We start from the raw sequence: 23342 nt of genomic DNA, 5'->3' as shown, positions 1-23342 counted from the left end.
ATGAGAGAGTGTTTCTCATGTTGCTGCTTAATGCAGCTGACAGAATCTCTTCACATAATTTGTATTTGTGCATCCAGGAGCAGGCAGTGGAGCGTGAACATGAGCGAGACGAGTTCCAGCAGGAAATCCACAGGCTTGAGGCCCAACTCAGACAGACAGCCACAGTGGATAACAAGGGACACAGGGTGAGGACCATTAACCTCATAGAAAGTCTGTTTATAAATACACTTTAAAGCTAAAAAATTTTTTTAAACATTTAACTTCATTTCATAATTAATTATAAATTGGTCATATAACACACTCTACCTAAAGTGAAAAGAGGATCTGTGATTTGAATGTTTTAAAAGTAAACAGTTAACTTGAGAGTACATCCTCAGAGGTTGAAGTGATGATGGCATTGTTTGTTTGCTAATGAGCCTGACTCTGTGTTTGTCCCTGTGCTGAATGGATTGCTGTAGTTTGAGGACTTGGTTCTGCAGGTATGAAACCTAACTGTAGCAAACTCCTCTAGCTCTAGCTGATTCTGTTGCATGGTGTGGATTTTACATCATTGTTTCTGTGTAAGCATCCATATGGTAATTTTTAGAGCTTGTCAAAAGTTTTGTCTGTATTCATTCTTACTTCATCGTTTATTTGCTAATACCCATTTTCTTCTTTGCCACACTTAATTTGTCTTTCATCTCTGTATCGCTGCTCTCTGGAATGGCTTAAATTCAGTGGCTGTAGATATGGAATGGCTTTTTAGTTTTTCAATCATGTAGTTCTCCATTGAAAATCCATTTCTGTCATTTAAAATTATGTCAGTTTCTTATCAAAAATGATCTTTTATCTGTCTCTGTAGGTGGACAGTCTTCAAGCTATTATCAAAGATAAAACAGAGGACCATGCTTCCTTACTCTCAGCTAATCAACAAGCCCAGCGAGACATTGCAGAACGCAATGAGGAAATAGACAAGCTAACTGGGCGTATCAGAGAGTTGGAGCAAGCACTGCTTAACAGTGCTGAGAGTAATAGAGCCATCAGTCAATTGGAACAAGAGCTTCACAGAGCAAAACTGAGAGAACAGGAGCTCACACAAGTAAGAACAAAACACACACTTCCAGTTGAAATGCATGACAGTATCCACCCTCCTCCTTTTCTATTGTTCACTGATCCTCTCCTTGACTGTCAGGATAAGCAGGCACTGGAGCAGCAGCAGCTGTCAAACAGGCTTCAGATCTCAGCCCTGCAGTCCAAACTGGATGAGACACGACACTGTTACCATGACAACATACGTGACCCCACCCAGGAGCTTAGGGATGCCCTTGACACTGCTCAGCAGAGTCTACATGGCAAAGAGCAAGAGGTCTGTTGATGGTGTATTGTAAATAAAGATGAGCTAATAAGAAGTGGTGGTACCTTTGGTACAAATATTTGTGGGTGTCCAGATAAATCTTTACCATGTTGTAATGAGAGATCTGATAATTTTGTCTTGAAAGTAATGTATAACACATTAACCCTGAATCTTTTAGGCTGAAGTCCTGCTTGGCCAGCTGGAGACTGTGCAGAGAGACCTGAGCATCAAAGAGGTTGAACTAAAACACCTCACACTACAGCTGGAGCTTATAACAAATAAGAATGCAGAACATGTTAATGAGCTCCAAGAACAGATTGATACCCTAAAAGTAAGGATTTCTTGGTCTTCACACCAATTATTCTCAAAGAGAAATGAACTGAATTTTGTTTTTACCAAACTTGCATGTACTACTTTGCTTACAGGAAAATGTGTCTGCCCTCACCAAACTCAAGGAAAAAGAGGAGCATGCCGAGGCGGAGGAAACCGAGGAAGAGACATTCTCCTCAGCACTTCTTCAGGAGAAAAACCAGGAGATCGACCACCTCAACACTGAAATCCAACGACTGGAACAAGAGCTGGAGAACACCAGAGACAGCAAGGTCACATAGGCCAGAATCACTGAATACACACAAGCACATAATTGATGAGGCCATAATTAAATAGTTTGCCTTTGAACTTTTTATTTATAGGCTGTGGAGATTGAGCTTGAGGATCTACGCTCACAGGTGGAACATCTTCAATCTGAAATCTCAAGAGTGCGGCAGGACAAACAGGAAGAAGAGGAGCGCCTCCATGAGGTCATCAGTACACTGCAGGCAGAACTTGCCACATTGGGCCCCAATCTACATGAAGTCAGTGACTCTCAAGATGGTGACAGCATCAATCCCTCACCTGCTCCCAGCCCTGAACCCCAGCACTATACTCTACAGGAACAAGAGAGGAGAGGAGTGCCCACCAGCCTGAAGCACGAGCTCAGTCTGTCTCATTCTGCCTCTTCTCGTTCCCTTCGATCTCGTTTCAAGGCCCTTCAGTGTCAGCTTGAGACGGCAGTTGCAGAGAAAGAGGGACTGGAGCGATTACTACTCACCCAGGAAGAAGAATACAGAGGACATGGAGAAGAGTTTGGGAAGAGGCTCAAAGCTGAGAGAGAGAAGTCAGATGAACTCAATTGCCTCATCACCCAGAAAGAAGCAGAGTTGGAAGAGGTCAAAGCCCAGGTAGAAGAGGAGAGGGAGATGAGGGACAGTTTGAAAGTTAAAGCCGAAGAAGCAAGTGCCCTGCATGAGGAGAAGGCCTGTCTAAACGCTCTGATTTTGAAATTGCAAAACAATGAACAGGAGAGAGTGAGAGAGATTGAGACTCTAAAAACAAAGGAGGAGGAGATGAAAACAGAAATGGAGGTCCTCAGAGAAACCAGCCTCACTCTTGAGAGACAAGTCCAGGAGGTTAGAGCAGAGGTGGTAGACATGGAGGAACTGGTTGCTGAGGAAAGGGAGAAGATTAAAACCCTTGAGACTGTGAAGGGTGAGCTTTTTGCTGAACGTGAGGCATTGAGAAGGAGGGAGCGTCAACTCCAAGAGGAAATTGAAAGACTAAGACAAGAAGTGAATTCAATGAAAGCCCTTATCCAGGACATGACAACTAAGCTCAGTGAAATGGAGATCAGTCAAGAAGAGTCTCAAAAAGAAGTGCTTGTAAGTATCTCTGTCAAATGTTTCATTTTCAAAAGCAAAAAATGAAGATGCAGTCTTACTCAGAAATATAAAGGGAATAAATTTGTACTATACAGTTTGTGTGCATCAGTAAAGAACCAGTTAATTAACTCTAATTATAGTTTTTAGAAATCCAGCTATGAATTGAAGAAAAGGTCTTTTGAAGAGTACAAAGTTAGAGCGAGAGAGAGAGAGAGAGAGAAAGAGATAACTCTGTTAACCTGCTCCAACAAGCTTCTGATCAGGTCCAGACAGGAAGCGTCTTGCTGCTGGTATTCAGTAGCATACAGCTGCGTTAGCAACTACAGACAAGTCCACATCTGGTTTTAGTTAGGGCCATTACTGTGACGTGTTCCGGCACTGAGACGGCAAATCTTGCCCACACAGAGGAAGTGACATCAAAATGAGGAAGCAGACGGAAAATCTTTGGTAGCTCTTGGCTTTAAAGCTCCGTTGCAGTTTATTTTCTTTTCTCTTGGTTCGTTTTGACAGGAAGTGGTAAGAAATACTTGTGGTCTTTGTAAAGAAAGTATGAGACTGAGATGCATATGTTAGGGCAATCGTGGCATATTTTGGCGTTCTGATGCTCTGTGCAGCAATGTTTAGAATTTTAGAGATTATGCTCATAATACACACACAACACTGCATGTTGCATTGCACCTTACTGGTTATCTGATGCTCATGTAGAACTATATTGAAATGAAAACTAATTGCTGTGAGTGTACCGTATATACCAATGTAGGAACTTTATTTTAATGATACTTCTCGGTACTGTGGATGTTTTCCTTTCTCTCAGACCCATGCTGAGGTGACACTGGCTAAAGCAGACGCTGCCTTGAGACAAAAGGAGGTTGAAGTTGAGAGGCTGAGGGCAGAACATCAGGATCTGAGGGTGGAGCTGACCGCAGTGAAACAGGGTCTTAGTTCCAGTACAGAGAGAGCTGAAAAACTGCACAAGGAAGGAGAGGTGGGGGGAAATTGATATGAACTGTATAATACAATCACTACAAGCTGGATTTCATTGTAATTTATTTCTGCCCACCAGACCAAAGACCGTGCCCTTGTCGACCTAGAGACTGACAACCAGCGACTGAAGGCGGAACTTCAAGATCTTCAGGAGAACCTGGCTGTACAGGAAGAGGAACTAGCCTACCAGCAAAGAGAACTACAACAACTCCAACAACAGTGTTATCAACAGAACACACTTCCCCACCTCCAGGAATACCCACAGAAGGGTGAGTGCTAAAAGAGTCAATTTTTCTCTGAGGTTATGCACCGTTTTAACAGTGTGTACAGTCCTATTGCATTATACGCATCAAGACACAGAAGAAATGTAAATGTGCTCAAAATTGGTCATTTTTATTTTCTGCAGATATTTCTCAGAGAGCGTTTGAGGACACCGTCTCTCGTGATGAAGCCTCTCTGAGCTCTCCAGAGGTGTTAAGGAGACTGGAATGCTCCGAGGACAGACTCCCAGAGCGCCTCCACACCTCTGTACTCGATTCTCGTCTGTCTGAGCTCAGTGCTATGAACAGCACAGGTCTGGGCGTCCTGCAGGTCAGAAACTCTCCTAGGGTTGTAATGGAGCCTCCACACTCTAGAACCCTCACCCCAGATCCAGCCACACAGAGTACCCACTCTCCAAGATCTGTGTCGGTGTCTGACAATTTCTCAATGCTGGATTCACTGGATGCTGACAAAGTATGTTTAACATTTTTATGAATCGCCCATGTCTTTGTGTACATTAAATGTTGTTCTTCTTCTTATACATTCAGCTGTTCATGTCAGGAGTCAGTTGTTAAATTAATATAATTCTTTTTAGGTACGTGAACTGGATGAACTTGACTTAACAACACCTCCATCTCCATTTCGCTCCACCTCTTCTTTGTCAGCACCAGAATGGGCCAGCGATGGATATGGCAGCAGTAAGTATTGGTACAGTCTGATAGCTGGACTACTACTACTACTATGCAGAAAAATCACCAAACTTAACTCTCTGCTCTCCACTTGTGATTCAGATGTGAGCTCAGAACTGGGTGCGAAGCTGCGAGTGGAGCTTGAACAGACTGAAAGGTTGGATGCACAGTTTGTTGAATATCTCCGCTGCAGAGGAATGAACCCCACAGTTAACACTGACAGTGCTGCGGGGAGTATGAGCTACAGTGATGACCTATTGTCCCCTGAGCTTCAGGTAAGCTTCACACACAATTGACGGCGGTATTAAAATTCCAGTAAGCCTGACTTTTACTTAATCCCTCTGTATTCTTTGCAGGGTCTATTGAAGAAAGTGTATCAAGAAAGCTGCAGAATTCTCACTCTGTCTCAGCGTCGTGCGGCTCCTTCAACACAACCGCATGTCTCAGACTTTAAAAGCCCTTCAATGAGTCAGATACAGCGTCATCCTGAAGACAGCTCCGCTCCACTGGACCACCAGGATAAATCATTATCTAATCCCCCCATGAGCTGGCAGCAAGAGAAAAGAGCACTGCAGGAGACTGTGATTGCTCTCAGAGAGCTGCTCTGTCGAATGGCACAGAGACACACAGAGGTAAGTGTTTATAAAGCTGCATATAAAATTGTCTCATTACAATACAATGAACTAGCTTTTAGATTCACTGAACACCCGTGTGTCCTGTGTTTTTTTTCTTTTAGACTGATTACAGAAGTAGTGATAACTGGCCCAGGGATCAGCTACTGAGTGACAGAGGAGCTGAATCCCAACTGAGGGCAGAGCTGGAGGAGAGCCAGGAACAACTAAAATGTGCCCACAATACTCAGCAAGAGCAAAAGAATAAAATACTGTCACTCAGGTACATTATGCTCTCAAGCACACCTTGGTTGTGAACGAAAATCAAATCAGCAGTTTGAAATTACAAACAATTTTAATTCCATATATCTGAAATAAATGATTGGCAAAATTAATAGTTCTGATTGTGCTTATCTTCAGGATGATTGTAGAAGATGGCGAAGATGCTTTGAGAAGGGAACAAATCAGAGTCCATGAGCTTCAACAACAACTGGAGCAAGAAAGAGCCCTGAGCCTCCGTAAAAACAAAGAGGAGGTGGAAAAACAAGAGGTAAGATGACATAAGTGATTTCATGTTATAGCTAAAACTCTGAGGAAAAACTCGTATGTACCCAGAGCTTACCTGAGCTTTACTTTTAAAACCAGTAAGATGATCTTTACTTTCCCTTCCAGGCTGTACAAGTATCCGCTGAGCAACACAGGTCAGAGGTCATGTTTCTAAAGGGTCAAGTGGAGCAGGAGAGGGTGGCCTGCAGCAACCTCAGACGAGAGCTTCAGATTGAACAATCTCGCAGTCTCCTGCTGGAGAAACGCTTAGAAGATACCCAGAAGGAGCTGGAAAATGAACACCAATGTTCTGCTCACCAACAAGAGCTCAGCTTGCAAGAAAAGAGTCGGCTTGAGCGCCTTCTGACTGAAGCAGAATCTCGCTTGGCTGAGATTCACTCAAAGCTTGCAGATTCTCACCGGAAACTTGATGAAGAGAGAGACCGTTGCACCAAGCGATTGGATGAGCTTAGCCACCAACAGGAAGCTGATGCAGCCAGAGACAGAAAGTTTATCGTGGACTTGCGCTCCCAGCTAGAGCATGAACGAAGGCAGGGGGAGGAGCTGGCTGCTGTGACGGACAAACTGAGGGCAGAGCTACTGCAAAGCAGAAGAAAGTGGGAAGAGGAGGACAGAACAAGGAGGGAGGAGCTACATAGAGAACAGGAGGCCGCCACCCGACATCGTGTTGCTATGGAGACTTTGAAGGAGCAGAAAGAGGAAGCTAGCCGGTCTTTAGAGATTGAGCGAGAGCGGTCCAGGCAACAAGGAGTGGAACTCGCAGAGCTGAAGGAGAGACTCCGGCTGCTGAAGGACAAAGAGAGGGAGAGAGAGGAGCAGTGGGAAAGAGAGAGGAGGAAGGAGAGGCAACAGCAGATGGAAAGAGACAGGCGACAAGAGAGGACCAATAATAAACTGGTAAGATCATTAACCTTGATCTTTTTTGGTGTACTCACTACTTTTGCAAAATATTTTTAAGAGACCACTTTGGTGGCACACAAGTGAAAGTCATTATAAATATTTCCGACTTTAGAGTGAGTTGGAGTTATTGAGGCAGCAGGACCAGCAGCGGTTGCAGGATCTGCAGCATACTCTGGCAGAGTTGGAAAGAGACGAGAGACAGATGGCTGCTCAGAGGCTATCTGGAAGGAAAACAGGGTCACAATTCAAATCCTCAGCTCCAGAGCATCTCCACGGTGACTTCCAAACTGATAATGCTCAGCCATCCATCTCACAACACCCCCAGCAGGTACTCAAGTGCTTCTGTTTGTGGTTGATGCTTGTGGCAAAACTTGAGTTTGAGAACTTTAGTTTGCTGGATGTAACGGTTGAAAAAGAAAAATAAATAAAACATTTTCATGCCATAGATGTCATCTGTGTCTTCAACTAACTTGTTGGAGAAGTTACTGAAGGAGAACTCCGAGTTGACAGAGCGTGTGACATCACTGAGTCAGGAGAGAGCCACCCTCAAACACAAACTCACCTGCCTGGAGCGAGAGCTGCGCCGCACAGAGAATGAGCTTTCCAAGGTCACTGCAGAAACAGAAAACAGACCCATCAATGATGGGGCAAGCAGCAGCAAGGTTAGTAAGAAACGCGTGCCCACGATATATGATATAAGGACTACACTGGTTTAGCTGTATAAATTATATTAAAAGTCACTGTCACCCTAAACAAGCTTTCTAGTGCCTTTGATTAAATACTAACAACTTCTGTTTCATTGGTTTGCAGCTGCAGCGTTTGTATGAGCGTTACCTGCGTGCTGAGAGCTTTAGGAAAGCTCTGGTGTACCAAAAGCGTTACCTGCTGCTCTTGCTAGGAGGATTCCAGGAGTGTGAGCAGGCCACACTGTGCCTCATCGCTCATATGGGAGCACGACCCTCGCCCTCACTTTCCTCCCAGCGCAGACCTCTCGGGCGATTTAGAGCTGCAGTACGAGTCGTCATTGCAGTCTCAAGGTAGATAAAATATATATATATATATATATATACCATAAAATCAAGATTTAACAGTATGTCCAGCTTTTGTACAACTAAACACACTTCACACTTTTTTCAGGATGAAGTTCCTGACCAGGAAATGGCAGAGGGCCATTAAAAGATTATCGTTTTCTGGGACTGTGAATGGGCATGCCCCAGGTCTGTGTACACTGTTTGTAATATAATGATTTTTGTGACTATATGAGTGGGTGGGTTTTTAATATGTAATGTCTTTCACAGGGCCTAAAGCTGAGGTTTTAAGGCAGCAGCAGCCAAGATCGAATTCTGACTCCATGCAGAACAGAGACAGCATGGTCCACAGAGACACGGTGTCAGCTCTCATTCCGCCCAGCAAATCACCCTTCAGGTTGCACAGCAGGTTTGGGTTCCCTTTCAACTGTATTTTACAACATGATTCATAAAGACATATTTTAATATAACTAAAGCCTTTTATTTTAATGTATCCTCTCCAGGTCCTACTCCAGTAACACTCTGGCCTCGGGGCACTCGGGTGGAATGTCTCAGGATCCAGAGCGTTCCCTCACAGAATACATCCATCATCTAGAGAAAGTCCAGCAGCGGTTGGTGGGAGCCAGGCAAGGTGAGCAGTATTACACAGGAGTATGGAAGACACCCCTTTTAAAGCTATGGTATATTTGTGGTGTCTGGATAGTGCTGGCTGAGGTGTAGACATACTGTTACTTGGTGTATTTTTCATACATTTCACTCTTCTCTGTGCCAGTGCACAGACTCATGAAATTACTATGGTGGTCATTTTCATACATTTTTAAAGGGACGGCACCTTTTCACTATTAACATGCACAACATACTGAGTTCACTCTTGGGGATGTTATAGGCCACAGGGTTTGTGTTTTAAAGCTCGTTTACAGACATCAATCTGCACAATGGTAGCCCAAAACTTGTGCTCTATCATCTTCCAACCTAGTAAGCGAGTCTCACTTAGCCCAACCCACTAAAGCGGAAAGGAGGATACAGTCAGCCTGTTCCCCTGGTATGATTGGTTATCGGCAGCGCTGGCTGCAGGAGAACAGGACGTGGCTGTACCTGAGCTGCTTGTCGCCCCTTTACCTGTATGGTTCAGGTGAGTGTGAGTGTAGAAAACTCACTCCACCAGTGACTCGTTGACTAACTTACAAGCAGTCACTGAGTGCAGCACATAAGATGTGATGATCCTCTGGCTTGGAGTGTACATGCCCTGCAGGCGTAAGACATGCATTATAAACACAACATCTAAGTTCTGTTTTTAGTTGACATGACATGTTCGCTGATATTTTGAAGCCATAGTAAATAATATTACAGCGGTGCATAGAAACAAAACCCTGCAGAACCTTTACTCCCCAAGACCAGAGTATGACAACCTTGCTGATAACCGACTCTTCATGTATCTAGTTTTCCATCACAACTGCATTCTTTTAATGACATGTTTTATAGAACTGAATATTTGTGTTGTTGCCAGAGGATCTGCTTACGCATTCTTGAAGTGTTGGATTACTCTGGGTTACAACCCATAGGTGCTACTTGGCTAACTGGTTATTCAGAGAACTGTGCTTTTATTTTAACTTGTAGCCATGATGCTGTTTAATGTATATGTGATGCTTAAACTTCCAGATCGTTTTCTTTTCTAATCTTGTTTTTTTTTTTTCTGTGTGTGCGTCACAGGTTCATCTTCTCTCCCACCTGATCCAAAGTAGTCCAACCACTAGAGGACCGTCTGCACATTGCTACACAACCGTCCATGCCTTACCCTGTATAGAAATCTGTAGAAACGTTTTGATTACTTGTGATTTTTATAAGGATATAAATTATTTTTTAAATATTTTCTAATGTTGTTTTTATATTTTCTGTATCTCCAGTATTTTAAAGGTTGAACTTGACATGCTGTAAGAACAAATGTTTTTTCATTATTTTAAATAGTACAGTTTTCTACTAATATTTTATATCTTTTTTTTGCTGTGTAAATTAGCTTGATGTTATGTGTACATGTGTCCCATATGCACTGGTTTTTATACTGGAGATCTAATGTCGGCGTAACTAGTGACTGCTATACCTGTGAACAAGTATGCCTTTTTGTATATGTGTTTCTACCATAAAGTTAATAAAATTTTAAATTTGTGATTACAAACCTTTACGACTTTCTTTCTTAATTTATGTGCAATGATTGTCGTGTTTAATAAGAAACACAAAGTATGAAAACGGGAAGAGGGTAAACTAGAAAAGATGACAAAGATGTACGCTCATAGAAAAAAATGATTATATAATAGTTTTTACTATACTACTTTACTATATAAAGTCATCTTTGACATTAAAGGTAAGAGCAGTAATATACAATGTTAAATCCTAATTATGAGAAACTAAAATAAAGTTTGTTACTCAGATTTATATCTATATTGCTAAAATCGACATAGTCCAAACGTGTATTTGTTTTGAGACGCAGTAGCTGTATTACGTAACACCTGATCTAAGAAGCGCAGCGGCAGCCAATGAGGGTCTGATCCCAGGCCGACACTCTTTACCTCCTTGGTCAAAGATTCGTTCGATTAATAACTCCGGACAAACCTGCTTGCCCTCGGACCTCAGCGGCTCCCATAACCTGGATCCGCCGTGTTCTCCGCCCTCTCCGCCCCTCTCGTGGTGTTAAAAAGATGCGCACTTCGTCAATATTATGTTGTGACGCACATCCTTTTCAGCTCTGCGTGCTAAGCTAAGGTATCCGTGCGGAGTGTCGTAGATCGTTGTTTGACATCTTGCTTGGGGAGAAATAGTCCTGGCCCACGCAGAAGACCTCGTTACATTTTTCTCGTATTTGTCTGGGATGTATGGATGGATATTTGACGGAATCTCGTCGCTGTTTGAGCCCGTTACGGGGCAGAATCCAAACGGGTTGCCCGGGAAAGGTAACGTTAGCGCGGAGGGACCCACGCGACCTGGCGTGAAAGCAGCAGCAGCAGCACGGCGGCTGGAGAGCAACGGCAGACCGGCTAAACGGAACTACCAGAGGTCGGTTGTTATATTATATTCACTTATTTAATTTATGAATTGTTGAATTATTGTAACAGTATCATACCTCATTGGTTTTTATTGATTTGTCAGTTGTATACGAGGTAACATAACACACATTGGCTAAAGTTTACTAAATTAGCTAGCAAACATTAGCTGGCCTGTATAAACAAACAGCAACTGACAACAAAGATGCGTATCTAGTTCAACATTATCATGTACTTTACTTACTTTTACTTTAACCCTCATGTGTTGTTCGGGACATTTTTGTCCTCTGAGAGAATTTTTTCTGTTTATTTTGGCCATAACTTTGTCAATATGTGGACAAATTGAATCATTTTTCCTCAATAAGCTTAATTTTACATAAATTTTGTTAATATGATTTTAAAATTTTTCATAGGTCAACGGTACACTGTGGGCAAATTTTACCCCCTATTGTGTTGTTCGGGGACAAAAACGTCCCCTAACTTTAACGGTTTTAAAAATATATTAGATAAATATTTTTTTGAAATTGTTTTGCATAGACCTTTTAATTAACTTCAGTTCTAATCAACAGTAGTGAAAAAATCATTTTCCCCCAAGATTTTAACCCTTTAATCACCAATTTTATAAGGGGTGGTGCTGAAAATTGAAAAAAAAAAACACAAAATGGCTCATTTTTAATAGAAAAGGTGAATGTGGACTGGATTCTTTTGAACCTTTATTACAGTCTTGGTCATGTCGAACATCAGTAAAAAAATTGACTTTATTGCATTATTAGTTTTTGCACAGCACTGGATTTTCTTTTTTTCTCCCATTTTGTCCCATAGACTTACATTATAACCACACTTTTTTTGACTGCACAGCCATGGCACTAAATAATCATGCATTCTTGATTGTTGGTGGTTTACCCTGTTGGTAGGAGGTAACATTTGTGATTTTTACAGTTAACAACTTAATTACCATATTAACCCTTTACCTGCAGGCCTGTGCTCATGTACTGTAGTTTCTGGCTTGTATATGGAGTTATAGGGAGTATTGTAGCACATAATTGTGTGTCTACACACTGTGTGTGTATGTTAGAGAGGAAGAGAGCCATTTGCACACTGTCAGGGAAGGAAAGTCAGGAAAATAAAGTTACTAAGTAAGTGAAGTGTACCTAATTCAGACGTACAACGGCGATGCATAAGCATGTAAAATTAAAACATCCAGGAGTTCTGGCGTCTGAAGTTGTGGATGGGTAAAATAGCTGTTTTTTGTTTTTTTTTAGCTTTCGGAAAACACATCCTCCAGTAGAGTGACTTTACTTTTAGGTTAGTGTCTCAGTTGAGATCACTGAATTAGTCTAAGTGAAGTCTAAGTGCCCCTTTTCCATGGTGTGTTGCGCTCCACACGACCATACATACATGTGCATGTTACTAAATAGACACCATAGATAGATAACTTGATAACATAATAAATAATCATTGACTAACCAAATCTAATCTACAGTTTAGTCCCCTACTAAATTTGTAAGTAAATTTGTTGCAGCCCTAAAAGTAAGTGCCGGGCCCTTTGATGCTGAGAGGTTCAGACTAAACAAAACAAAAACACTAGTGGACTTGCATGCATCCTCCTGGTCATTTAATGGTGACAAGAGCAGCAAGCAGCATGAAGAGAGGATTCACCTGTGCATGAGTGAAGGATTCACTTGTGAACGAATGAAGGATTCGCTTGTGAACAAGTGACAGATCTACTTGTGCAGCCTTCACAGCTTCACAGCCTGGCCCTTCATAGAGCCAGGCTGCACAATCATTTCCAGAGATTGTGCACAAGTGAATCCTCTCTTCATGTTGCTTTCTGCTCTTCTCACCATCAAATGACCACAAGGTCACATGTAAGACCACTTGCCTTTTTTTTTGTTTAGTCTGCACTTGTAGACATCAAAGGGCCACACATGCATAGCAACACTTTCTTTGTTTTTGTTTACTATGAAGACTCTGTGGTTGTGTGTACTCACAGACAACAAGATCAGTGTGCAAATGGCTCTCTTCCTCTCTAACATACACACACACAGTGTGTAGACACACAATTATGTGCTAAAATACTCCCTATAACTCCATATACAAGCCAGAAACTACAGTACATGAGCACAGGCCTGCAGGTAAAGGGTTAATATGGTAATTAAGTTGTTAACTGTAAAAATCACAAATGTTACCTCCTACCAACAGGGTAAACCACCAACAATCAAGAATGCATGATTATTTAGTGCCATGGCTGTGCAGTCAAAAAAAGTGTGGTTATAATGTAAGTCTATGGGACAAAATGGGAGAAAAAAAGAAAATCCAGTGCTGTGCAAAAACTAATAATGCAATAAAGTCAATTTTTTTACTGATGTTTGACATGACCAAGACTGTAATAAAGGTTCAAAAGAATCCAGTCCACATTCACCTTTTCTATTAAAAATGAGCCATATTGTGTGTTTTTTTTTTTTTTTCAATTTTCAGCACCACCCCTTATAAAATTGGTGATTAAAGGGTTAAAATCCTGGGGGAAAATGATTTTTTCACTACTGTTGATTAGAACTGAAGTTAATTAAAAGGTCTATGCAAGAAAATTTCAAAAAATATTTATCTAATATATTTTTAAAACCGTTAAAGTTAGAGGACGTTTTTGTCCCCGAACAACACATTAGGAAGAAAAAAAGAAAATCCAGTGCTGTGCAAAAACTAATAATGCAATAAAGTCAATTTTTTTACTGATGTTTGACATGACCAAGACTGTAATAAAGGTTAAAAAGAATCCAGTCCACATTCACCTTTTCTATTAAAAATGAGCCATTTTGTGTGGGTTTTTTTTCAATTTTCAGCACCACCCCTTATAAAATTGGTGATTAAAGGGTTAAAATCTTGGGGGAAAATGATTTTTTCACTACTGTTGATTAGAACTGAAGTTAATTAAAAGGTCTATGCAAAAAAAAATTCCAAAAAATATTTATCTAATATATTTTTAAAACCGTTAAAGTTGGGGGACGTTTTTGTCCCCGAACAACACATTAGGGTAGTGTTTGCGAACAATGCATGAGGGTTAAACTTTTTAGTTGAAACAGTTGAAATCTATAGACACAAAGCGGATGTTGTAAAAACATACAGATAATTAGTAGTGCCAGTATTTAACTCATAAACCATATGCCACTATTACTAAATTATTTACTAGATAAGTGATGTTGACATTGACAAATTCCAACCCGAGTATTTTGTCTCATCTCAGACTGTTTTCTCCTCTTACAGTGTGTATGTTGCAGACAGTGTTTGTCAGAGTGACCCAGTAGAGGTGAAAAGACGCAAACTAGGTTTGTATAGACTAAAATAAAAATACCATTGTCATATATTAGAATCCTTGAGGTTTATGTTGATTATTGTTCCCATTGTGTCTTATAGATATAGTAATAAGCTTTGTGAAGAAGACTGTGGCTGGAGTAGCAGGTCTACTCAGGCTGCGGAATCCTCTGACAACCAGATATGAGGAGCCGAGGCACTGTGAAGACACACAGGTGTGCACCCTGTCTACTTCATACAAACTTATGGGGAAATGTAAAAAAAAAAATATTATATTATTATTATATGCAACATGCAGTTTGCCATGTTTACATTATTCTGATCTGGCCACAAGTGCAAAGTTAAAATTTCATTTTCTCTGTTAAAGCAGTCTGTCACTGTAATGGGCATAGATGAGCTCCAGACCTCATGGCTGAACAATACTGAGTGGAGAATGGGTAAGTAAGGATGGATAAAAATACTTCTTATTTGCACTGATTAATGTGGCATCATTCCATCCTTATTTTTTTATTAATTGTTGTTTTTTTTGTAGATAAAGCAGGAGGGGGGGCAGATGAAAGGGGTGGGAAGTATCCCTTTCAAAGCTCCTCAGCTCCTTTAATGAGACAATACAGGTTGGTGTTTGACTGATCACTATCTGAATGCATGCAGTTTTCAGTTTGACCTATTTGATGTTAGCAATTAGCTCCTTTGCTAATGCACTTATGTGTAATGTCTTTTTTTTAATTCAGTGGTTCAGCCCTCTCTATTGGGGTGCCGGACAGGGAGAGGAGAGGCTCCCTCCAGCTGCTGCCCATAAGGCCCGGTGTCAGAGTGGGAACTGCTAATTCTGACCCAACTTGCAATGGCTTTAGGCAGAACCGGTGCTACAAGCCCAGTTTAACTGTTGAGCAGGTAAATTAGGCAATCGACCTTTGATGCTCCATCTTTCCACACCAGGCTTAAATACAGCTAACCATATGCTTTCAGCATTTACATGTGAGTTCTGAGTTGTATTCATCAGGCTTTAACAGCCTGTCTAAGTTGTCATGGGTTTGGCTTCTGCCCCTAGGCCTTAAAGCAGAATGATAAGGAACACTACAGACGGTTGCTGGAGATGGTGACAGAGAAATACAGCAAAACCCAACCACTACCTTTCAACCAAGCAAAGCAAGAGTGAGTATAACTCAATCAAAATGTCTTCATCATCCCTCAACAGTACAATGTACAGCAGGACATGAGCTGATAGGTCTTGGGTTCTTTCTTATTTTGCTTCCAGTGAGTCAGTGTCTCAAGTTGATCACAAAATCACTGCTTCAGGAAAAACCTTTGAATCATCAGTGTCCAGGAAAATAAAATGCACAGGTAGGACACATCATATTACTATATAAATATTACTGAGTTTATTATTGATTGGTGTTGTCATTATTTAGTAGAACTGAAAGCCTTTTTAACATCATAGTCACTGGACTAGTGTAGAGCTACTGTGTTTGATTGACACTTATCTACTTTACAGCTGTGCCAAGTGTGTATACATGGAGAAATACTTCTGCAACTAAGGACAGGTAGGTTTTGTACCACTAATTTAAAACGTGCACTGTGTACAGATGAATCTTGTGCTAACGTCAACATGTTTCATCGTTAGGTGGGGTGGTATATATAGTAAGTCAGTCACTGGATCCTTCGAGGACACACAGCCTGTAAGATGTGCAAAGGTTGGCATTTTTCTTTTTCTGTTCCAACATGTCAGAACATTCATTAAGGTTATAATGTTGTTTGGAAAAGCTGATGTGTCTCATCTGTTTGTCAACTTCTGTTGTGGCAGAATCCAGCAGCAGAGTTGGACCTTTCTACAGAAGTGGCTACTCGCCTCAGTCTAGTGGACCGAGACACTCATGCCATTAGTCTGTATAACACACAGTCTGCACATAAAAGGCATAGTGACGAGGAGATACCTAGGCTTACAAGGGTGAGACTGAATGTCCAAAAGTGTGATTTTGTCTTTTTGTGTTAAATACCTTTCCGTAATGCATTTTTTGTATTTGTGTGCAGGAGATGGCAGCAGAAGTGAGTGGAGCTCTGTCACAGAGAGATCCTAACCTTGTTCTAAGTGCAGGTTTCAAACTATATATCACACAGAGAGACCTTGCTACACTGGAGGAGGGTTGTTGCCTCAATGATGAGGTAGGATTTATGTATCTAATATGTTTAATGTCACTTCTACCATCAACTCACTTATGTGCTTGAATCTGTGCATCCTTAATAACGTAGACAGCTTTATATAGGAAGGAAATTTGCACAACACTGTTACTATACAGGTTACAAGTTAGCTGCCAGCCCATTCTCTTATTTGTTGCATCAGTGTTTGAAAGACTGGAGATAAGACTATCTGTAAAACTATCACTACGTAATCTGACTTTTTTGCATAACCTGCTTTTGTAGATTAACATTGCAAATGTGATAAATACAGAGAGGGACAGTGTGAGCACTCCTTCTACTGTCTGTTTATATGCTAATTTGTTTTGGGCATCTATACAGCAAGTGATCAAGCATAGTTGTACATAAAGTCAGTGCAAGTTTTGGTCACTCGAACTATTTAATGTGTGTTTTTTTAGTATTGTGTGTGATGTATTGTGTTTTTTTCCCCCCAGGTAATTAACTTCTACCTTTCCCTCCTAATGGAGAGGGGGTCCAGTGAAGCAGGGCGGTTGAAAGTCTATTCCTTCAGCACCTTCTTTTTTCCAAAGCTACGGGGCGGAGGAGGCAATCAGACTAGTGGACATGCTGCCGTCAGGCGTTGGACCAAGGCTGTTGACCTCTTTCTTTTTGACCTCATCCTGGTCCCTCTGCATCTGGGAGCCCACTGGGCAATGGCTGTGAGTCAGACTAAGATGACAAGAAATGTATTAATGGTTATCCTTGATAGGACTGTATACACAGCACTGCATATTTTAGTAACTATTTCCACTTTCTTTCCAGGTGATAGATTTAAAGTCAAAGGCAGTGAAGTCATATGACTCTTTGGGTCATGGACATGATGACATCTGCAGACTTTTACTGTGAGTTTCTCTCACACTCCTGCTATCCTCCCATACACTTCATTGTTCTATTACATAATGACTTCTGTGTTCATTTCCCAGACTCTACCTGAAAGAGGAACACAGAGCAAAAAAAGACAGGGAGCTTGACAGTGCCAAATGGGTTATTGGAAGCTTAAGGGCAAGCGTAAGTAAGACTAACAAATAACAAAACATTTTTAAATGTTTAATGCTTCTATACGAAATTAACAACTGTATGTTTTGCATATAGGAAATTCCCCAGCAGGAAAATGGGACAGACTGTGGTGTGTTTGCCTGTAAATATGCTGACTATATTGTAAGAGGAAAGCCTCTCTCCTTTAAACAGGTTAGTAAATGTTGGCTTGTACAGTTTTTCCCATTGTTGTGCGTAAAAGGAAAATAACACCTGCCTCTCATTCTACAGTGCCACATGCCTCTCTTCAGGAAGTTAATGATATGGGAAATCCTCAATCGGAAGCTGCTATAGAGGAATGCAGTGGCAGCATGTTGAGGAATAAATGGGCCAAAGAAGTGAACTTTTACGGACTGAAATGTAACCCAGCATCACACTCCTAATCTGAAGGGGTCAAACAACAGTCTTAAGGATTACTTTATCTCTGTCCCTGTCAGGGACATATTGACGCTTTTTAATCTCTGAGTTGTAATTAGAGATGTTATTGGCACTACTGACGGATGGCTTTTTTTGTTGATGTTTTTTGTTTGCAGTACTGCCTGAAGTGCCTTCAACCACCTCTAGCATTTAGCTTGGAGCGTGCTGTTGTCTTTTGGTTATTTAAAAATCAGTATAAGTTAAGAGGAGGTTGAATTCATGTAATGAGTTCATTGCAGGTCAGTGATATTTTGGATAATTTGGCTTTTTCATACTATTGTATCAACAGAGTGGATGGCAATTAATTACAATAATTTAGCTACAAAATTAAATCTCTTTGTGAAATAAAGACAATGTGAATTAAAATACCTCCTCTCCAGGTCAGACTTCAGAAGTGCATGATTGAATGCTTGTTGTAATGGTTGTTTTGCTGTTGTTTATGATGTGTCTGGATGAGAAAGGATTTTGGATGTTTGTGCAGAGTGTTTCCTTTCTGAGTGGAGTGTTGTTGCATTAAAGTGCTGTGAATCTTCAGTAAGCATACTCCAAGAGGCTGTTTAGGGCTATTGCAAACATAGTATACACAACATAACTACTGTATTTCTTTAAACATGTTTTCTCCTGTAATAAATACATTTTTACAATGAGTGTTAACAAAATGAATTATTTGCTTCTAGGGAGGACCACACAGACATGTTCTTATTCTATATGCAAATTAAATTGTAGTTAGTACACATATTTTTAATTGAAGCATTATCAACAAGAGTCTGTCCTGTGCTGTTTTGTTTCTCCATACAGTTTATGCAATCATGTGATTACATAAGCTCTGGTCATTTTACTATTTTCAGTAATGGATAAAAACAAGTAATAAAAAAACACAGATTGTAGCTTGTGCCATCCCAAATTTCCCAGAGGGACCTTCCCAAAGGGATTAATGAAGTATATTCTATTATATTCTATAGAATGTCAATGACACTGTCCTCACAGACGTTTGACTGTTTTACAAAGGTCTGCAACATAATGTGAATGAATTCAACGTGACAACGTAGACAAGAATGACCAAGTAATTTTGAGGCAGAAACTCGGGCACTCTATTGAGGCCCTGATCACTTTTTGGCAGGTGGAAAATGTAGTTTCTGAGGTGCATAGACCCTTTAAAGGTGTGTTAACAGGTACAGATAGGCTGGTTGGATGATGATCTGTTATCAATAATCAATACAATACAATCAATACAATATCACAGACAAGAATGAAACCAAGTCCTTTTGAGGCAGAAATAATCCCCTGGGCTCACTGTGGGGGCCAAAAAAAACACTTTTTGGCAGATGAAAAACACCAATATTTGAGCTTTATTTTTTAAAGCGGTCTTCATGGCTATAAAGGGGTTGGTTGAATTATATTTTTTTAATATGTGATAACTAAGAATGAAGTCATTTGAAGACAGAGCTGACCTCAGGAGCACACGTCCTCCTCCTCCTGGTGATTACCTGCTCCTCCTTAATGTGTCTCACCTGTGCCTCATTGTCTCTCCCTTCCCTCAGTGTATCATGTGCATTGAAAGGACTTGCATTTTTTTAGTATAAAGATCTGAATTTTTACGGTCAGTCAGCCCCACCACCATTCAACTACAACTATAATACCGTCTACTGTAACTGAAAGTACACAGTAGCATCCACCCAACTTTCCTAAGTTGATTTAACATCAACCTAACGTCACCTGGGGCCATGTGACAAAACAGTATAAGGCTTTAGCGTGAGCTGGACTTTGTGGGATGAGACTGACGTCACCTCCTCCAGCTACGACCTGCGCTGACGGTTCTCTCTCGCTGGCGGTGTTTTACGCTTGCTTGACATTTTGTTAGGTCCGTTACTATAGTAACGGTATTGCAACGCTGGAATTTTAGCGGTGAGTTTGCTCTCTTATGACCCAAGTGGAACGGACTTTTCCAATCGCCCCACGCTGATATAATGGCTACACCTATGCTTCATACATTCGTGGTGAGTACCAGTGATAACTGCAACTTTATCAGACCGGAGAAGTGTAAACCCACAGACTGTAGAAATGTAGAGCTCTTGGTGACGTTAGATTGATGTTAGGCTCAATTTAAAGAAAACGCTGGGAGGAAGCTTGTCTACGTAAAGTTACAGTAGATGGTATTATTTGACTGACGATCTGTTTGCCATATCTTGGACATGAGGAGAAGGGTTAGGCTGGAACTAGAAAAGGAAAAGGCCCTTTTCTAGTTTGATTGCTGCAGTTGAATCAGAGCAATTCAGAGCTTTGTATGCCTCTGTGTGTCAGCCTGTCACCATGGTAACAGCAGAGGAGACCTCAAAAACCACTCCAACTTTGAGAGCCTGGCGCGCGGAAACGAATTTCAGAATAAAAAAATTGTGAATACAAGTTTGATAGAGCAGCATCTAATGAGCGTTTTAAGTCTAAAATGGAGTCTGTAGCTTGAAATTTGTAGGAGGAGATACATTTTAATCACATGCATAATAATCAGCTTTGTAAATGTTAAATTTGAATATGTAATATGAACATATCAAGCTATTATATGCTAATATATGCATTATTACGTGAGTCAGTGAAGAATATTGATTAGAAATGTATCCTAAAGTCAATATTTTTAGGGACACTTAATGCGCAGTATATTTTTTTCTTTGAAACATGCATTTTCATTTGAAGACCATTAGATTTTTGTATGACTTGACTTGGGAGTTGCTTGAGACTTGAAGGTTATGACTTGAGACTTGCACATGAGTGACTTACTCCCACCTCTGCCTATCATACATGTCATTTATTATCAAATTTATGAGAGTAGGAATGCCACAAGTTACCTCCAGTTTTCTGGTTGCAATACCGCCACCCAGTGTATCGTCCTTGCAACTGCAGCCACTAAAAACACGGCTTTATGTGTAATTCTGTCAGATATTTTGCTTTTTTTCCACACACTTAGCTGCTGGTTCAACAACGGGCATTGAATTGGTTACTATTGAATACAGTCCTCGTCTTCTCCTAGTTTTTTTATGAATCTTTATTTATAACAATGTCACTTACAATTTATACATATGAACAACAAATAAACAACAACAACAACACATAAAGCAAAGCAAAGAGTCTGCTAAGTTACAGCAATATTACATTTTTCAATAAGTGCAATCGTTTTGAATAATTTCTTATGAGTTAGTTTAAGTATATTGATGGAAGCCAAATATATTTTCAAATCTGTTACTTTAAAATTATGCCAAGAGGGCACGTTGTTATTCCATTTCATTTTGTATATATAATATTTTGCAAGGATTATAATTAGGTTTACAATATAAACTTCATCTTTAGTAAATGTACGGTTATTAAATATGAGCAAGATTTGCAGTTTTGTAAGTTCAACATCTTTACCCAATATTAGTTTTATTTTTAAATAGACATTCTTTAACTTTATTTGTAATTATGTATTTATAAGGTAGTAAGAAGATTGAGTTCCACTGTTTTTTACTGAAAGATGGCCACCTGTTCTTGCATATAGGGTTTGAGATTTGGACAAAATTATTTCTAATATATTTGTTTGTGCATTTCTTATCGACTAGATTTATTCCTTCAATGGTAATGGGATATTCCCTGAAATTAACATTTTCAATTTGTACATTTTGGGCTAAAGCTATGATACTATGAGGGATTGACTTCTTAACCATTTCAAACTCTTTTTGAGGTGCTTGCCAATTATACTTGTTACAGAAACTGTCATGGTTTCAGCCAGGTCTTTTATTTTGTAGTTCATTTTCTGTTTGCATTAGTTTTAGTTTTACTAGTCACTTCCTGTTTTATTTTGAAACTTGATCTTCCCCTTGTGTTTCAGTTCTATTTACTTCCCCTTCCTCATGTGTGCTCCCTTCCCCCTCCTGTGATTACCTGCTCCGCTCTAATGTGCTTCACCTGTGTCCAATTGTCTTCCCGTCCTCCTGTGTATAAAGCCTGTGTGTTTCCTTCCCCTTGTTGCAAGTTCATCTTGTGAGTAATCCAAGTGTTCCAGCCTTTCTACAGCCTGTTGGTTTTCGTGAGTTTTTGTGGTGTTTACGTGTTCAGCCCTGTGTTTGGATCCTCTAGTGTTTTGACCCTGCTTGGATTCTTGACTACGGTTTTGCCTTTTGTTGTTTGTACCTTTGCCACGCTGACTGATCACCCGTGTACCGAACCCTGGCTAGTATTAAAGGAACTGAGTTTGTTTTCACCTCTGGCTAAGTCTGCATTTGTGTCCGCCATCTCACAATCCCTGACAGAAACTCTTGTAATCACATAGCTTGCCACTGTCGTCTAATAATTGGTTCACAGTATTTATATTTTCATTATACCAATTCTGTAAATATAAAGACTTGCTCTTATATAAAATGTAAGTGTTATTCCATAGAATACAGTTGTGAGGTGAATAATTGTGTTTATATAATACACTGTAAAACCTGCTGATGGAAATTGGCTAGTTTCACTGGAAGTTTTCCAATCTTAAAGGGACATCGTAGAAGGAAATTTAGACCTCCCATCTTATTGAAAACGTAATTTGGGAAGATATTCCATAAACTATATGGGTTTTTGTTAAATCTTTTCATCCAATTTATTTTTAATACTTGATTAAATGTGGTAAAGGTCAAGACATCTAAACCTCCTTCAGCTAATGGATTCGAAAGAATTGTTTTCTTTATTTTATGAGATTTGTTTTTCCATATGAAATCAAATAGAATTCTATCTAGATCAGAGCAGAGATATTTGGGGCCATCTAGTGTCGAAATAAGGTAAGAGGCTCTTGGCATTCCTTCTGCTTTAATTGACAACACTGCCATATATAGACAAGTCTCTGACAAGCCAGCTAATAAATTTCTTCTTGATGGCATCAACAACTGGTGTAAAGTTATTTGTTACCTCGTTATACTTTTTGGAGATTTTTACCCCAAGATAAGTTACAGTGTCTTTCACAGGGATGCCACATATATTTCCTAATTGAGTGTGATATAAAGTTAGGATCTCACATTTATTAAAATTAAGTTTAAGTCCAGAAATATCAGAGAATGTAGATATTACAGATAAGGCCAATGGTACTTCCTCAGAACTCTTCAAGAAAATTGTTGTATCATCCACTAATTGTGATATTTTGAGTTCCCGATCAAGGACCTGGATTCCCTTAAAGGAGCTTTGTCGGATTAAATAATTTAAAATTTGTCCCACCAGTAAAAAAATATAAGGTGAGGCTGGACAGCCTTGTCTCACACCTTTATTCGGGCCGAGCACCGA

General features: G+C 40.2%; 2 protein-coding genes across 7 annotated transcripts in view; both read left to right on the top strand.

The window, feature by feature from the left end:
* pcnt (pericentrin) overlaps positions 1-10244 on the top strand; it is a 28388-nt gene extending 18144 nt beyond the window's left edge. For 2 of the 4 annotated variants that reach the window (XM_028396282.1, XM_028396280.1), the window contains 23 exons: positions 78-185; positions 459-479; positions 842-1078; positions 1172-1345; positions 1512-1664; positions 1759-1935; positions 2026-3030; positions 3845-4015; positions 4094-4283; positions 4421-4749; positions 4871-4973; positions 5067-5239; positions 5321-5596; positions 5701-5858; positions 5996-6125; positions 6248-7039; positions 7155-7370; positions 7489-7704; positions 7853-8079; positions 8180-8259; positions 8341-8479; positions 8574-8701; positions 9781-10244. In XM_028396282.1, the coding sequence (XP_028252083.1) occupies positions 78-185; positions 459-479; positions 842-1078; positions 1172-1345; positions 1512-1664; positions 1759-1935; positions 2026-3030; positions 3845-4015; positions 4094-4283; positions 4421-4749; positions 4871-4973; positions 5067-5239; positions 5321-5596; positions 5701-5858; positions 5996-6125; positions 6248-7039; positions 7155-7370; positions 7489-7704; positions 7853-8079; positions 8180-8259; positions 8341-8479; positions 8574-8701; positions 9781-9812 (5235 nt within the window). In that variant the 3' untranslated portion in view covers positions 9813-10244. The remainder of the gene's footprint in view (positions 1-77; positions 186-458; positions 480-841; positions 1079-1171; positions 1346-1511; positions 1665-1758; positions 1936-2025; positions 3031-3844; positions 4016-4093; positions 4284-4420; positions 4750-4870; positions 4974-5066; positions 5240-5320; positions 5597-5700; positions 5859-5995; positions 6126-6247; positions 7040-7154; positions 7371-7488; positions 7705-7852; positions 8080-8179; positions 8260-8340; positions 8480-8573; positions 8702-9780) is intronic. The other 2 variants (XM_028396281.1, XM_028396283.1) reach the window with 2 other exon arrangements.
* A 340-nt stretch (positions 10245-10584) lies between these two features.
* On the top strand, positions 10585-22493 carry senp2 (SUMO specific peptidase 2). Of its 3 annotated transcripts, none has more exons than XR_003669517.1 (18): positions 10585-11118; positions 14367-14428; positions 14517-14629; positions 14785-14851; positions 14947-15028; positions 15146-15308; positions 15466-15569; positions 15673-15758; positions 15910-15958; positions 16039-16108; positions 16219-16362; positions 16446-16577; positions 17045-17269; positions 17373-17452; positions 17534-17618; positions 17703-17798; positions 17877-18566; positions 22482-22493. XR_003669517.1 is itself a non-coding variant. In XM_028396416.1 (17 exons), the coding sequence occupies exons 1-17, from the start codon at positions 10934-10936 to the stop codon at positions 17937-17939; spliced, it is 1809 nt and encodes a 602-aa protein (XP_028252217.1). In that variant the 5' UTR covers positions 10585-10933; the 3' UTR covers positions 17940-18709. The 3 variants fall into 3 exon arrangements, 1 of the variants encoding a protein (XP_028252217.1); XR_003669516.1 differs by having other exon boundaries at positions 14782-14851; XM_028396416.1 differs by lacking the exon at positions 22482-22493 and having other exon boundaries at positions 14782-14851; positions 17877-18709.
* The last annotated feature ends 849 nt before the right edge of the window (positions 22494-23342 follow it).

The sequence above is a fragment of the Parambassis ranga genome, chromosome 22 (assembly GCF_900634625.1).
Source record: "Parambassis ranga chromosome 22, fParRan2.1, whole genome shotgun sequence".
NCBI lineage: Eukaryota > Metazoa > Chordata > Actinopteri > Ambassidae > Parambassis > Parambassis ranga.
Note: the sequence above shows the minus strand (reverse complement) of the source record. Positions and strands in the feature narration are given on the sequence as shown.